General features: G+C 52.0%; 1 protein-coding gene across 2 annotated transcripts in view; it reads left to right on the forward strand.

The window, feature by feature from the left end:
- Positions 1 to 593: 593 nt before the first annotated feature.
- Positions 594 to 13,935, forward strand: part of LOC125133349 (calmodulin-binding transcription activator 1-like) — a 427,467-nt gene continuing 414,125 nt past the window's right edge. The window contains exon 1 of one of the 2 annotated variants that reach the window (XM_047791463.1): positions 594 to 738. In XM_047791463.1, coding sequence (XP_047647419.1) covers positions 694 to 738 — 45 coding nt within the window. In that variant the 5' untranslated portion in view covers positions 594 to 693. The remainder of the gene's footprint in view (positions 739 to 13,935) is intronic. The other variant, XM_047791464.1, reaches the window with a different exon arrangement.

The following is a 13,935-nucleotide window of genomic DNA, read 5'->3' on the forward strand; positions in this document are numbered from 1 at the left end:
CCCCCGGCCCCCGCTGCCCCCCCGGAAGCGGCAGGCTGTGGGATCCCGGAGATCCCGCCGCCTCTTCCTCGGCCACCGGGACCCCACGCGCCGGCAGCGGCTTCCCCGGGAACGTCCTTCAGCCCCGGGAGCACGCGGGAAAAGCCCCAGCGCGCCAATGAGCGAGCGCCTTCCTCATGACGGTCACGCTCGGGGGCGGGGCTTCCCTTCGCCGCTCCCGAGTTCCGGGAACCCCCTTTGATTGGTCTGGACGGCCTGGGAAACACTGTAGTAAAGCCCAATCAAAACGCCACGTCTCGGCCTCGAGGAAATATCCCGTGTCGGCCCCTTCCTGATTGGGCAGTTCTTTCGGGCTCTGGCCACTGGAAGGCTTTGTTTAGGTCTGGAAGGCGGGCTTTCCTGGGAGTGGGTGGGGAGGGGGCGTTGATTCCTGACCAATCCTTTCATTCCGTTGGGTGGTGACCAGCCAATGGGCCGGATGGATAGGACGCTCCTCCCGGAGAGTAGTGAGACCCTTGGTGCGGGGCGATTGGTGGCAGGAGCGATGAGTGGCAGCCGCGCGGCCCAACGAGCGCAGTGCGTGGGCCGCGGGGCGGGGCCAGGGCGGGTGCGCGGCGGCGGCGGGGTGGCTGGGCCGGCGGCGGCGGCGGTACGAGGCGCGCGCTCGGGGTCCCGGTCGCGAGGAGGAGGAGGATGTGGCGCGCGGAGGGGAAATGGCTGCCGAAAACAAGCCGGAAGGTAAGAGCCGGAGCGTGAGGGGCTGGGGGCGGCGCGGCGGGCGGCGGGACCCGGCCCCGCCGGACATCCCGGGCATCGGCGGCGCCGGGCGGGAGCGCGGGGGCGCGGCGGCGGCGGCGGCGGCGGGCGGGAGCCCCGGGCCGGGGAGGGGGCGGCGGGGGGGGGCGGAGCGCGGCCGGGTCCTGAGGTGACTCGCGGGGCGGCGGAGCGCGGCGCCGCACACCCCCACCCGGGGGCGGGCTGGGGCCGGAGGGGCGGGGGGCCGGCGGGCGGGGGCCGGGCCCAGCGAGGAGGAGGAGCCGCGGAGGGAGGGCCGGCGCCTCCCCCACCCGGACCCGGCATCCCCGCCGCTCCCGGGCCCGGCGCGGCCCCCGCCCCCCGACCCCCGCGCCGGGCCCGGTGGGGGCCGCGGGGCGGAAAGTTTATCCGCCTCGGGCCCCCTTCGGCCCCGCGCCCCGCTGCCCCGGGCCGGTCCCCGTTGGGGCACGGCCGGCGCTCAGCCTCGCCGCCCCTGGCTCTTGGCGGCGGGGCCAGGCGGACTCTGTCCAGCCTCACCCTCGAGCCCCGTGGTTGCCTCCCAGGGCCGGCGGGGGTCCCCGCGCTTCTCCCCACCAGGGGGACCCCCTCCTGCTGAGCGTCCCCGGGCAGTAGGGCCTCGTGTGACCCCTCCCCCTTCCCTTCCTGGGAGGGGGCCTGCGCAGCATCCCCGCCCCTAGCAGTCGCTCCCATCCTACTCTTGCCCTTGCACCCCTCGCAGCCAGGAGGGTGGGGTCTCCGTTTCCATGGCAAAGGGAGGATTTCCATCCTCCCTTGCCCTTTACCTTCCGTGACCCTGATCCTCCTTTGGCAGAGGGGTCCGTCCCATCCTCTCATCTTCGGTGGCATCTGTTGGGGCCTCTGCACACCATCTATTGACCCTTTTGCCAGGACAAGGGGACGCGGGCTACCCCATGTTCTTCTTCCCTCACCCAGTGGAGAGTGGGGGCCTGTGCAGCTCTGAAGTCATCTCTAAATAGGAAAGCTGATACTTCTTCCAGATTATGCATACTCTCCGCACACTTTCCTGGGTTAGGCTGAGCTCATTTCCTGAATACCCTTTGAGGTGCCCTCTCCTTCTTGGGGAGAAACCGGACCTTCCAGTGCTTTTTACCCCATTCGTGTAGTTCCCCTAACACGTCTCTCTCCTGGGGGTTCCTTGCCTGGGTGAGGGAGGTTGCCCATGAGATGTAGGGCAGGGCTCCCATTGTGCCTAGCACTTGAGTACGCTGAGGTCAGGTAACTACTCCTATGTAGAGGGGGACCCGGGTCTCTCTTGCTTCCGGTTTACTCTTGCCCCTGGGAGGGGGCAGCACTCAGGAGTGGACACTCCCCGCCCCCCCCCAGAAAGAGGTTCATGTGCCCTTGGTTTTCTGGTGTTCGGATTACTGTCTTCTGTGCAGTGAGAACCAGACTTCGTACATCCTACATTCAAGAGTCTTTGAACCTTCCCTGGAAATAAACTTCCCATTTCTTTTTTAAGAGAACTCATATCCTCCTTATGGCTTCTGTTTCCCAGTCAGCCATATTTAGTGAGCCTGTTACCTTGGCTTTTTCTAATTTTCTTAAACTGTATTCATGTTGGCTGGGTAAGAAGAAGCCATATGCCTTTCCATCCAGAAAAGGGAGTGTAGACACCCATGTCGCCCACGTGCCCTTCGAGAAGAGGTTGCTAGTGTGCTCCTTGTTGTACTAGAACCTTCTTTGGCCCCGGTGTTGTCTCTCCTGGGATCCAGACATTTCTTGCCATCTTGTAGGATTCAGGTGAAGGGAAATTTAGATGCTTTTTATTTTTTTCTTTTAATTTTTCTTGCTGCTCTGGTTCTCTTTTGGCAAAAAATGGTGCTGTGCATTTGTTTATATATACACACACACAGGCACGTATTTATAGATGAAATCACATCCTTGACGTATGTCCAGGGAGTTGGAGGGGGTTAGAGGACTAGAGGTTTTGGGTGCATGTGGGGACCTCGATGTCTAAGGACATAGATGCGTGTCAGTGCTGTTGGTAACTCTCCCGGCTGGGAAGAGTCAGGAGGCTCGTTGATAAATGGCTAATCCTCAGTGCTCTTTCCTGTGCCATTTGTACCGTCCCGACTAAGCAGAAGGCCTTCCCGACTTCACCAAGTCCCCGAATGCGCAAGTGTAGGGCCCACGTGCCCTTGGGCATTCTGAATTTAGGGGTGCCGTGTTCTGCTTGATCTTCCTGGGGTGAAAAGTTCTCATCTTGACTTCTTTACTGCCGTGTAGGAGAGAGAGATTGCCTGTATTTTGGGCAAAGGATAGGAGCAGGTGAGAAGAATATGTGTCTCTGTGACAGAACTAGGAAGGAGTGGCCATAAATATGTCACTGTTTATTTCGGCCATTTAAATACTTGAGAGGTTGTGCACATTCGGAGCAGGTCCGGCAGGGCGAGGGTGGGAGGGAGGTGTCTCCAGGTGTTCTCCCAGTGTCACCCTTGGGGTGTTTGGCCACTGTTTCCCCTTGGCTCTGGGGTGGGGGACAGTTTGAGCCTCCTGGGGGGCAGGGCAGGGGCCCTAGGGGGGGCCTCCCTTCCCCTCCCCTCCCTTCCCCTCCGGCAGCTCGGGATGGTGCTGCTGCCACTCAGCAGCGGAGTCTCACTTGAGAGACTTGGGACGGGAGGGGAGTGGGGCCTCCTCCTCCCCCATGGGCTCCATCCAGACGCTGGGCTTTTGGACGCTGACGTGCTTTTCCAGCCAGGAGACTCCCCCCCTGGATCCCTGCGTCGGGGGACGGGGTCATCCGGAGGCTTCTGCTTTGTGTCAGCCGTTGATGGCTCAGTCAATATTGAGTTACCCAGTGGCCAGATACCCGTTGTCAGAAAGTTGTGCTTTTGACCTCAATTTCCTTTTTTTTTTTTTTAAGTTTTTATGCTATTTCTATTCTGTCTGTGTCTATATTCAGTTGATGGATTGTGTATTTTTAGGATGTAGTATTAGTGACCCTGGGAAACAAGCGTTGACTACAGGCTGTACGCGTTGGAGTGTCCCCAGCAGAGTCGTCTCCTTCCGGGCAGTGGGTCCTCTCCTGCCCCGGCCGTGCCACCAGCTGCCTTTGGGAGTTCTCCCTGCCCACTGGGAGCTCCGTTCTGTGGGCAGTAGGAGAATGGGGAAGGTTAAGGAACACGCCCGAGGTGAGTGTGCAAAGTTAGGTTCCTTGTTTTGCGTTGATACGGTTGTGCTTTCTGTGTCACCTGTCCCCATAGAGTATTGCAGATCAGCTTTTTCCTCTTGCTCTTCCTGTGTGTGGTCAGCCTGGATGGCCTCTGTTCTCTTCATGACTTTTCTTTTTTGTGTCTTTCTGTTAGAACATCACACTTCCCTCCCTGCACCCTTTACCCTCCCCTCCCCCCAGCTTTTGGGACAAGGTTGGGTGACCCATGGGACATCTCCTCTCTTGCCTGTGGGAAAACCTGACTTATCCTGTGTCTGCGTAATGTTGGGTTTCTCCATCTCATTGGTCCGTGGACTCAGAGTGTTGACGGGTACACAGCAACCTCTACTCAAGGTCAGATTGGGTCGGATTTTCTTTTTCAAAAGAGGAGCCCTGCCCTTGCCTGCACCTTGGAATGTGTTTCTATACCCTGCTTCTCCACATTTCCCTTCTCTTTAGTTTTGAGGCCTCCCCCTTAAGTAACCCTCAGAGTCAGGGGGCCTTATTTTAGTTTTCTGTTTGTGCTGGATGTGGCCCCTGTGCCTGGTGGGATTCTTCTTTCTGGCTGCTTCTCAGGACCCCCTTTCGTGGCTCAGTGTTCCTTCCCTTCTTCATTCCTCCAGGCCGTTCTTTGTCTTTCATTTCCTGAGCTTCTGGGAAAGTCCTCTGTGTGTGCAGTTGTACTTCCTTCTGCTGTCCTTGTGGAAGAAGCAGCAGACGGGGATTCTCGGGTTCTCTTCCTCTCCCCTCCTGCTTGTGCCTGTTGTCTCCTTGGTGGGACCTTTGAATCTGGCGTTTTGGAGAGAAGTTGTTGGGACATCCGCATTCCCATCCCTGAGCACATTCGTTCTGAGACCTTCCCTGAGCCTGGGCAGGGGATCGGGGTCGGGGTCGGGGTGGGGTGGGGAGGGGTTGTGATTTTGCTTGGACACCGTGGGGGTCTTGTTAGCCTTTGAGAGTGAGTGACATTCCCGTGCATCTTGGGCCTGTCTTTTTATACGTTCCTGTGCGGAATTCTTTTCTGAACTCGAGCTGTTTGGCTTGCAGTCTTGGAGATAGACTCTCTAATAGCGCACCATCCCATTGAGCTTTTCCCCAGCCCTGCAGGAGTGGGGGCGTGGGAGAGGGTGGAGGGCGGACTGGGAGAGGCATTTAACAGCTTTCCTCCTGACGGGGTGTGTGTGTGTGTGTGTGTGTGTGTGTGTGTGTGTGTGTGTGTAGAAGAAAGTAGTCAACCTTCTTTCTACATGTCTAGGTAGAACTTTTAGGGCGTTTAGATGTGTGATTGGTTGATCCCTTGTGTAATGTTCGGACAGCAGCGTGCGAGGTGTTGTATAGACACGAAATCAAATAAATACGAAGGAAGTGGGAGGAAAATAATGTTCTCTTGTGATTAACGGGTATATTTCATATTATGAGATAGTAAGGACTAGATGAGCTGCCGTTACGTGTTCGCTGCCCTGAAGGGTTATGTTTAAGTTTCCTGCCTAATCGCGTGGCCCATTCTTAGGCTAGGTACAGTATAACGATCACAGCTTTTGTTTATTCTGTGACTTTTCATTTTCACACTTTTAATGGTACTGTTATTTGTGTCTTTCTTTTTTGGGGGGGTAAATAACCTCAGGTGAGTTTGGGGTGTAGATTTGATGTAGGTGATGGCGACGGTAATGACAAAGAACCACCCTGAAAAAAAGAACCCAAGATGCACTTTTTCTTTTCCTCCTGTGTTAGGTCGGATTTCCCCTCTACCATGTCTGTAGAAACCAATTCTGAGAAGTGTAGAAACCAGCTCCTGTTTAGGGTTGTTGTGATAATGGAGTTTGGGATTGTCCCTTCTTCATGTGAATACGTGGCTGCGTATTTTTTGTGGTGGCAGGTGTTGCGTGTTTCTTGCGTATTTCTTGCGTATTTCCAGTACAACAGACCATTTTCTAAAATGCTCTGTATCTTCTAGAATCACTTACCATGACACCATGACCTTTTTTTTTGTTTTTTTTGGGGTGTTCTGGATGACTGACATCCTACCTGCTTCTTTTCCCATATAAAGAGATTTCTCTATTGCCCTTGTCATTATTATTATGAGAAATATTTGTAGATTTTATCATGGGGCCTTTTGTCATTCAGTAAACACCATTCTTTGTGTCCTGTAGTTAGAGGCAGGGGTATTTCTCGTTTCCCTAAGGATGGGGAGGTAGAATGGGATTTAAGCCACAAGCAAGGGGTGCTGGTAGTATTTCTAGCTGGATAGCATCCTGGGTCAAACACTGTCTGGGGCTTCACCAGGATTTGAGAATTTTATTTTTGGGGGGTGCATTTAGCCAGCTTTCATTTAGCCAGTTGTTTTGGCTTGATAACGACGCATTTCTTTGGGCAGAGCCAGCAAGTCTACTGCTTCATTTGGGGCCCTTATTCACAAGGTCGTGTGGGGTCTTCTAACGTTGCTTGGCCTCTTGTGGTTCTGTGTCTCGTCTTGGGTGTGTTTGCGGGTGATGGAAAGGAGTGTTCTGGCCCCGCTTCTCTGTCTGAGTGCGTGGTCGTTCACCCCTGGTGTTCCGGGTTATGGGGTGTCATCAGTGTGTTCTTTTTATTTGTTTTCTGACTCCCTAGTCAGGTTCAGGGTACAGCTTGATCAGACACTCTCAGATCCTTGTGCCCATCCTTGTGTCCTGTGATTAAGATGTGGTACCATTCTGTCATTCGAAAGAAGGACCTGTCAGCATAGCGCTGGCCTGTGTATTTGCCATGGATTTGTAAGGAAAGTGTTTCTCTGTGGACATGGACAGTGGGCAGCAGTCCTTGATATTTTTATCACGTGGGGATGGAGTAATGGGTGGTTTTTCCCTCCTCCCATCAGTATGCTGGCTGTGTATTTCTAGGGTTCTGTGCATCTTTCTGCTTTGAACGCCTCTGCTTGTAGAAGGTCGTGGGCCTCCTTGTGTAAAGCTTGGTGATGCTTCCTGAGCATCCTTTAGTTCATCACCCTGGACCCCACTGCAGAGAGAAGCCAAGCGTCAGCCCCATTACTCCCCTTTGCACTTTTTTTTTTTTTTGTCTTTTTGCTATTTCTTTGGGCCGCTCCTGCGGCATATGGAGGTTCCCAGGCTAGGGGTCGAATCGGAGCTGTAGCCACCAGCCTACGCCTGAGCCACAGCAACGCGGGATCCGAGCCGCATCTGCGATCTACACCACAGCTCACGGCAACGCCGGATCGTTAACCCACTGAGCAGGGGCAGGGACCGAACCCGCAACCTCATGGTTCCCAGTCGGAGTCGTTAACCACTGCGCCACGACGGGAACTCCACCTTTGCACTTTTTTTGGAGAGGGTTGTTCATTTCCTTGCAGCCGATTGACGTATCCCGAGACGGACGGCTGGAGGTAGTTTGGAAGGGTCCTTCTCTCTTCGCCCCGTGTTTTGCTCGTTCTGGATGGAGTTGTATGTTTTCTTACACACCGTCCCTTGCTTATCTGGAAAGGGCAGTCACATTTTATTTACTTTTGTCACATTTAGTGAGGCCTTCAAAACCTGCCACATGTCCCTCTCTGAGACCGTCGGCAGAGGGTGACTGCGAGGGTGATGGGCTGGTTTGGGGCTCTGCTCCTCGCAGGTGCCCTGATTTTGAACCTACACGTACGCAGAGTGACCTGCTTTGCAGCAGTTACTTGGGACTGAGTTCTTAACAGTTTTAGACATGTTACTACCTGGACACCGATTAAGTGGCATTACTCTCACCTGTAATCTCACTTCCTCTTGTCATCCAGAATATTCCCCCCCCCCCCGCCACTGCCCCCCAACTAAAAAACAGCAGTCATAGCAGAATCCCAAAAAACAGACCGTGAAGGCCAGCTCTGACTCCTCCTCCTCCGGGGTTCCGCTGCTGGCTTTGGCCTTGTTAATCGCTCCTTTTTGTGTCTTCTGCGGGGCTGGCAGGCGACAGAGAGCATTGGGTCGTTTCACAGGCTGGCCCTGGTCTCCTCCGTCTTTCCTGTCACTTACGACAAGGTAAGAGTGTGTATTCAGGCGCTTAAACACGCTTGCAAAGTGCATTATTTTTCCTCCTTCGTTTCCGCCTAACCGTTAGAATGAATACTGGAAGTGGCCTTTTCACAATGATAGTAAATTGCTCTGTCCCTACTTTTGTGTGTGACATCTGAGAAAACAGGGAGCCAGCTCCCCAACCCAGCAGAGCGACGGGTCAGGCCTGGCCTTCCTCTCTGTAGCCTTCCCATCATTGCCCAGGTGATTTGTTCTTTCTAGCATCTGTAACAACGATGAGCCAGAGAGTTAGCTGATCTAATCTTCTTCCCAGCATACATCTCACAAGATGTATCTAAGTTACATTAGAACCACATGCAGATATAAGCAGAGGTACTCCTGCAACTAAGAAGAAAGAGCACAAAGCCTTTTTTTCTTGTTTGGATAAACAGGTATTATCTCTTCTTCCTTCGTCAAGGTTGGTTTAGATTGCCAGAAAGCATTTCTGAAGGTACAGTCAAGAATTAGCGTTTTAAAACTTAGATTTGGCTTTTAATTCTTATCTGCTGAAAAGTTCTTCTTGAGAAGGTTTGGGCCCCACGGGTTTCCTGGGGCACATGGATCTCAAACCATTCGGAAGCAGTAAGACAAAATGGGTACAAAGTGTGAAATGATCAAATAGAAAGAAAACAGATGCCATAGTGAAGGGCAGACCTGTTTATTGTTGAAAATCATCCCCGCAAGAGGGCTGCCGGCTTGAGTTCAGACAAGCTAAGGAACACGGAGTGTTGGTATGGTCACCGCTGGGCATCAGCGCAGGCGCTTGGAGCATGCGGACCACGTGGGGCCGATGGGTTATTTCAAAACAGCAAGTGGTTCTTCTCTTTTAAAAAGTAATCGAAAGAAAATACGCCTTAGCGAAGAAACGGTGAACGCTCATGGAAGTTCGGCAGAATGAAACATGTAAAAAGTGAGGATTGAAGATGAGGATTTTATTTGAATCCACCAGAGGGTAGTGATGCTCTGTCAGAGATCCTTGTGGCAGAAACGCGAGAGGATCTCTTCTCACGTTTCTTCCAGGGGCAGATGGAACCGGTACGTTTGCATTTTCACTTAATCAGATCTTCTTGGTAAAATGTTTCTTGGCAAAATTGTTTACTGCTTAAATGAAAACAAAAATCCATTTGGGGTGAATGGCTATTTTTAAGCCACAGGAATGGTGAAGAGAGGCTGTCCTTGGAGTTTTGGAGAGGCTGCCGAGGATATGAGGGTCACTCATTTTCTAAGAACGGAGTAACCGTAGATTTCCTGGGCAACGTTAGGCATCTAGGAATCAGTTCCTTTGAGCGTCCTGAAGAAGAGGATTTTAGTCAGTTGTGTCTCAACTTTACAAAAGTTTGCATTTTCAGTTCTGTCAAGAGATGAAAAATGTGAGCTGTCGACATGCTAGCTGTTCTTAATAGTTCTAAGTAAATCAAATTTTTGTAATTTTTATTAGTTTATATGACATCATTAGATAGAAGGCATTTCCCCCCTCACGTGAAAAATTCCAGTAGCTTGCCTGATGTCACTGAGTTCCACCCCGTTATATTCAGAATTGCTTAAAAATTAGGCACGGTTTGGCAAGGCCAGGTAGTTTTTTAGGGAAAAACTAAAACTATATTATGTGCTCTTTTTTGAATGTGATGGCACGTGGTGGGAAAAAGATTAAGATGGGGCTGGAACAATGTTCTGCTTGTTTAGAGGCACAGTTAACTGTACCTTTTAAAAATAGTGCTTTTAACAGTGATATGAAACAGTTGCATCGTTTGGAAATTAGGATTGTTCCTGGCATATATATTGTGTATTTTTGATGTTTGGTTTAGGGAAACGCTTGTTTTTATTTATTTATTTAAATGATTTTTATTTTTTTCCACTCTAGCTGGTTTCCAGTGTTCTGTCAATTTTCTACCATACAGCAAGGTGACCCCGTCACACGTGCATACATACGTTCTTTGGGAAAAGCTTGTTAATGTAGCTCCTTCCTTTTCTTTCTCCCCCTCCCCGCCTTTTCCCCCTTTCCCTGTTTTGAGCAAGGGCTTTCTCTCTCTTGCATCCTTCATTGAATGACTCGTGACCTCACACCCCAAAGATGCACCGTTGCTTACAGGCCACCCGAAGCTCTGCTGGGGCTGCACTATGACGTCAGCATTTTCATTCATGGATTTGATTCTCCTGCATCTCTTTTCTTGTTCTGTGTTCCTGAGCGGACTCCTGGCAGGTGCACAGATCACTTTACCATCAGTCAGCCCATAAATCAGCAATAAAAGGTAAAACAAAAGATAAGACGCTGGAGTTGTTCTGAAAGAGCTGTGGTTGCTCACGCTGATTTGCATCAGTGTAGTTTGGACAAGGTTTCTGGCGAAACAGATTGAAACCTAAAAACAGTCAGTTTAATTATCTCATGATTTTGTGGATTGAGCTGTGTTGTGAACATATTGACACTACATTTTTGTTCTCCCATGAAGTTCAGAGTGTTGTGCTGTAGCTCCTTTGTTAGAAAGTAGCATTTCTGTTGTCATTGGACTGAATCGGAGGATTCTGCTTTATTTCAGAGACATTAGGCCTGCATATTAAGTTATATTCTACTCAGATTACCTTGGGAATGCCCTTGGATTTTTTGGAGGGGGAGGGCATTCTCTTGCTCTCGAAATATCTTAAATAGCTGTTCCTCAATGCTTAGACCTGCAGGATGTTGTGATGGTTGTAGCACATGCTGTGCGCATGGCAGCCCTTGTGCCGAGTGAGGGTTCATCCTCCTGGTCTCACATGCCTGTAGCTGTGGACTCTGGTGTCTCCTCTGGGGAGGTCACTGCTTGTAATTGAGCCCCACGTGCGTGGAAGCCGTTCTGGAAGGCGCCTTGTTGGGAGTTTGCCTCTGCAGGGCCTCCTTTGAGGCTGGGCCTCTGGCGTATGGCACCTTTCAGGCCTCCTGGAGTTGATGAATGGTGAGCTTTAAAAAAGTTCATTTTCTCTGGTTTCTTGGGGGTTTGTTGACTTCCCAGTTATTTAATTGCCAAGAAACATCTAGAAGTAAAATGTGTTATATTTAGAAGTCATTTCAGCTCAGTTACAGTTTATGGTTAGAGATGATTCAGGCAGCAGCCGTTTTGATTGATACCTGGTGATACTCCTGAGATGACTTTTTAAACCTCGTGACAGCTCCGAGATACCGTCTCTTCCCGGCCTTAATGAAACGAGAGCTTTGCGTTCCTTTAGGTTGAACCAAGTTCTCTGATGGGGAACAGAGACTTGTGGTCTGTTATTTTGCTTTCTCCTTTAAGTAGATGCTCTAGGAAAAAAACATAAGCACGTAGACATGAATAAGCATTTGAAGATGACTTAAAGGACGTTTATTATTTTCTCTAAGATCTAAATCACTTTTAAATTATTTAAATATAACTTCCAGGAAGGAATCTCGTTGTGAATACTGCCGAAGAAAGGAATATTTAATGGGAGAGGGTTTCTGTAAACACTCCCTAATTTTTAAAACCGTGTGCTACTAGGTAGCACTGTAGGATTTATGAAAAGTTATATATGATTTTGATATCAAATTTCAAAATGTTGGGAAGTCTAGCTGAAGTGTCAGCATTATCATTTCTGTCTTGGCCTGAACCAAGCAGTGCCAGGGCTTGCCGAGTCCTCGGGCCACGAAGGCTTAGGTTTCCTGTAGGGCTTTGAGAAGAAGCCCACTGTGATTCCCAGCCGGTGCTCTCTGAGTAGCCAAGAATGCTGGCAGATGGGATCCAAGACCCCAGTTTAGAGGTGTGTTTTCTGCTGTCCTTGCTGTCACTCCTGTAGGCCAGGTGCTAGAAGCTTCTTTCGCTGGCCTCGGCGGGCCTCTCTTCCTTCCCAGATGCTCCTCCATCACTCTGGTTCTGGCACTGCCTCTCACCTCGCTTTTCCTAGACTTGCGCTCTAGTGCAGTTAGTCGGGAGTAGTTTTGCGGGAGTTGACGTGTTGGGTAAAGGGTAGTCCTGGTGAGCCCTCTAACGTCCCTCCCCTTCCACCTGAAGACGGTGGGGCAGGGGTGGGTATGTGGGGTTTCAGCGTGGGGCTGGCTTGGCTGGCGGGCGGCTGGCCCGGTCCATACAGCTCCGCCTTTCCCTTTCCACATAGCTGCTCCAGGTCGAGAGGTGACAGGCTGGCTGAAGCCACCCTGTGGGAGGAGTTGGAACCCCAGTCACTGAGCGGTCTCCTTTCTGGCCAATGGAGAGGGTTTGATTTTTTACGTCTGACGTGCTACGAGGAGAAATTGTTAGAAGAAGGTTGTTGGCATCGCTCGAGATGCGTGAGACCTGAGTGTTCGTCCCGCTCGGCTCTTCCCCGTGACGTGTTTCAGGTCTTTACTCTGACGTGAATGAGAGCTCAGGGTTTCGGAGAATCAGACTGAGATGGTACGTGAGTACCAGTGCTGCGAAAGGGTGTGCTAAGCCCAGGCTTTGAAAGTGTAAGGTAGTGCTATTTAGAGTCCCGTGGCTTTTGTGTCCCGACTCCGGAGTCTAGAGCGTGGTGATTGCCAGGCGGCTCCTCTGAGAAGCCCGGGGCGACTGGGGCCTTGGCCGTGTACCCCGTGGGCTGGGCAGGCCTGGCCTTCACAACATTTGAGGGCCAGTTAAACTTCAGGCGTCTCCTCCACAGTCCGCCTCCTCCTTCCTGCCGCCGCCGCCGCCGCCGGGAGGGGTGCCGGCTGAGTTGGTGGTGGCTCTGGCAGAGCTTCGCCCGGGGGTCTCCTCCTCCTTGACATCGTTAGCGCCACAGGCCGTGGTGCTGAAAGAGGAGCCGGAACCTGCCGAAGCTGCTGAGTGGTACTCAGCGTGGTTGAAGTACTTGTTTTTCTTCCTCGGGGTCCTCCAGAGATTGATCCGGGATTACTCGACCAAATTCAAGGCCCGGAGAGTTGCTCCAGGCCTTCGGGGAGGCGAGAGCCAGCCGCCCCTCTCCACGAACCTGATTATTCCTCCGACGACCCGCCGTTGCCCGCACGGGTGTCTTCTGATGCAAATCTGGTGATAGCGGCAACCTTTCCGACTGGGCTGAACATCCTTGACAGCTGCTATCTGTCCTCTCCAGGTATTTTTAGCCTCCAGCCTCTGTGGCCACGTCGAGAGGAACAGAGGTGGATTTGGCAGCTCTGGTGCTGCTCCGAGTCCTCCGCTCCCCCGTTCCAGCCTCCACAGCACCGCTCTCAGGGGGGCTTTGCCTTGCCATTTGACCGGGGATCATGGACCGACGTCATTTGTTTAGGAAGAATGCAAAAGTCATGATTTTCCGAAGGCTTTTAAAAGTCAGCAGTGGCGAGAGGCGACAGTGCGCGACAGCGAGGACATACTTGATGCCCCTGGATCTTACGCTCAGGGAGGGCTGCGATGGCCAAGAAATTTTCAATTCAAAAACCCTCTCAAAGTATGTATATGGCAATATTGTCATTACCCTGGGTTGGCAGGTTGTGCCTTAAGTAAAGCTCCTGTCCCCTGCCCGGCACACACACGTGCAAGGAGCGCAAATGAAGGACAGTCATCAGCCTCTGAGGTTTATTTATCCAGAAAGTGAGCACTGGGACACTCACAGCCACAGTAACACCAGATCTGAGCTGCGTCTGTGACCTACACCACAGCTTATAGCAATGCCGGATCCTTAACTCCCTGAGTGAGGCCAGGGCTTGAACCCGCAACCTCATGGTTCCTAGTCGGATTCGTTTCCACTGCCCCACGATGGGAACTCCAGGAGCAGTTTTTATTGCAGGAAACACAAGCTACCCAAGTTGGGTTAAGCGAAGGTGGTTTTTGTGTAAGAAGAGCAGAGGCAGTCCCAGCCAACCAGAATGGAAGCAGAAGTGAGCCAGGCGGTCTGGGGCCTGGACCTGGTGCATCTGGAGTAGACTTTTCCTCTGGATCGCTCTGACAGCTCCCATCTGTGCTGTTCCCTCCGTTTCTCCTTGCAGACGAGGCTTCCTCTTAGGGTGGCTTCCTT

Source organism: Phacochoerus africanus, chromosome 8, assembly GCF_016906955.1.
Source record: "Phacochoerus africanus isolate WHEZ1 chromosome 8, ROS_Pafr_v1, whole genome shotgun sequence".
NCBI lineage: Eukaryota > Metazoa > Chordata > Mammalia > Artiodactyla > Suidae > Phacochoerus > Phacochoerus africanus.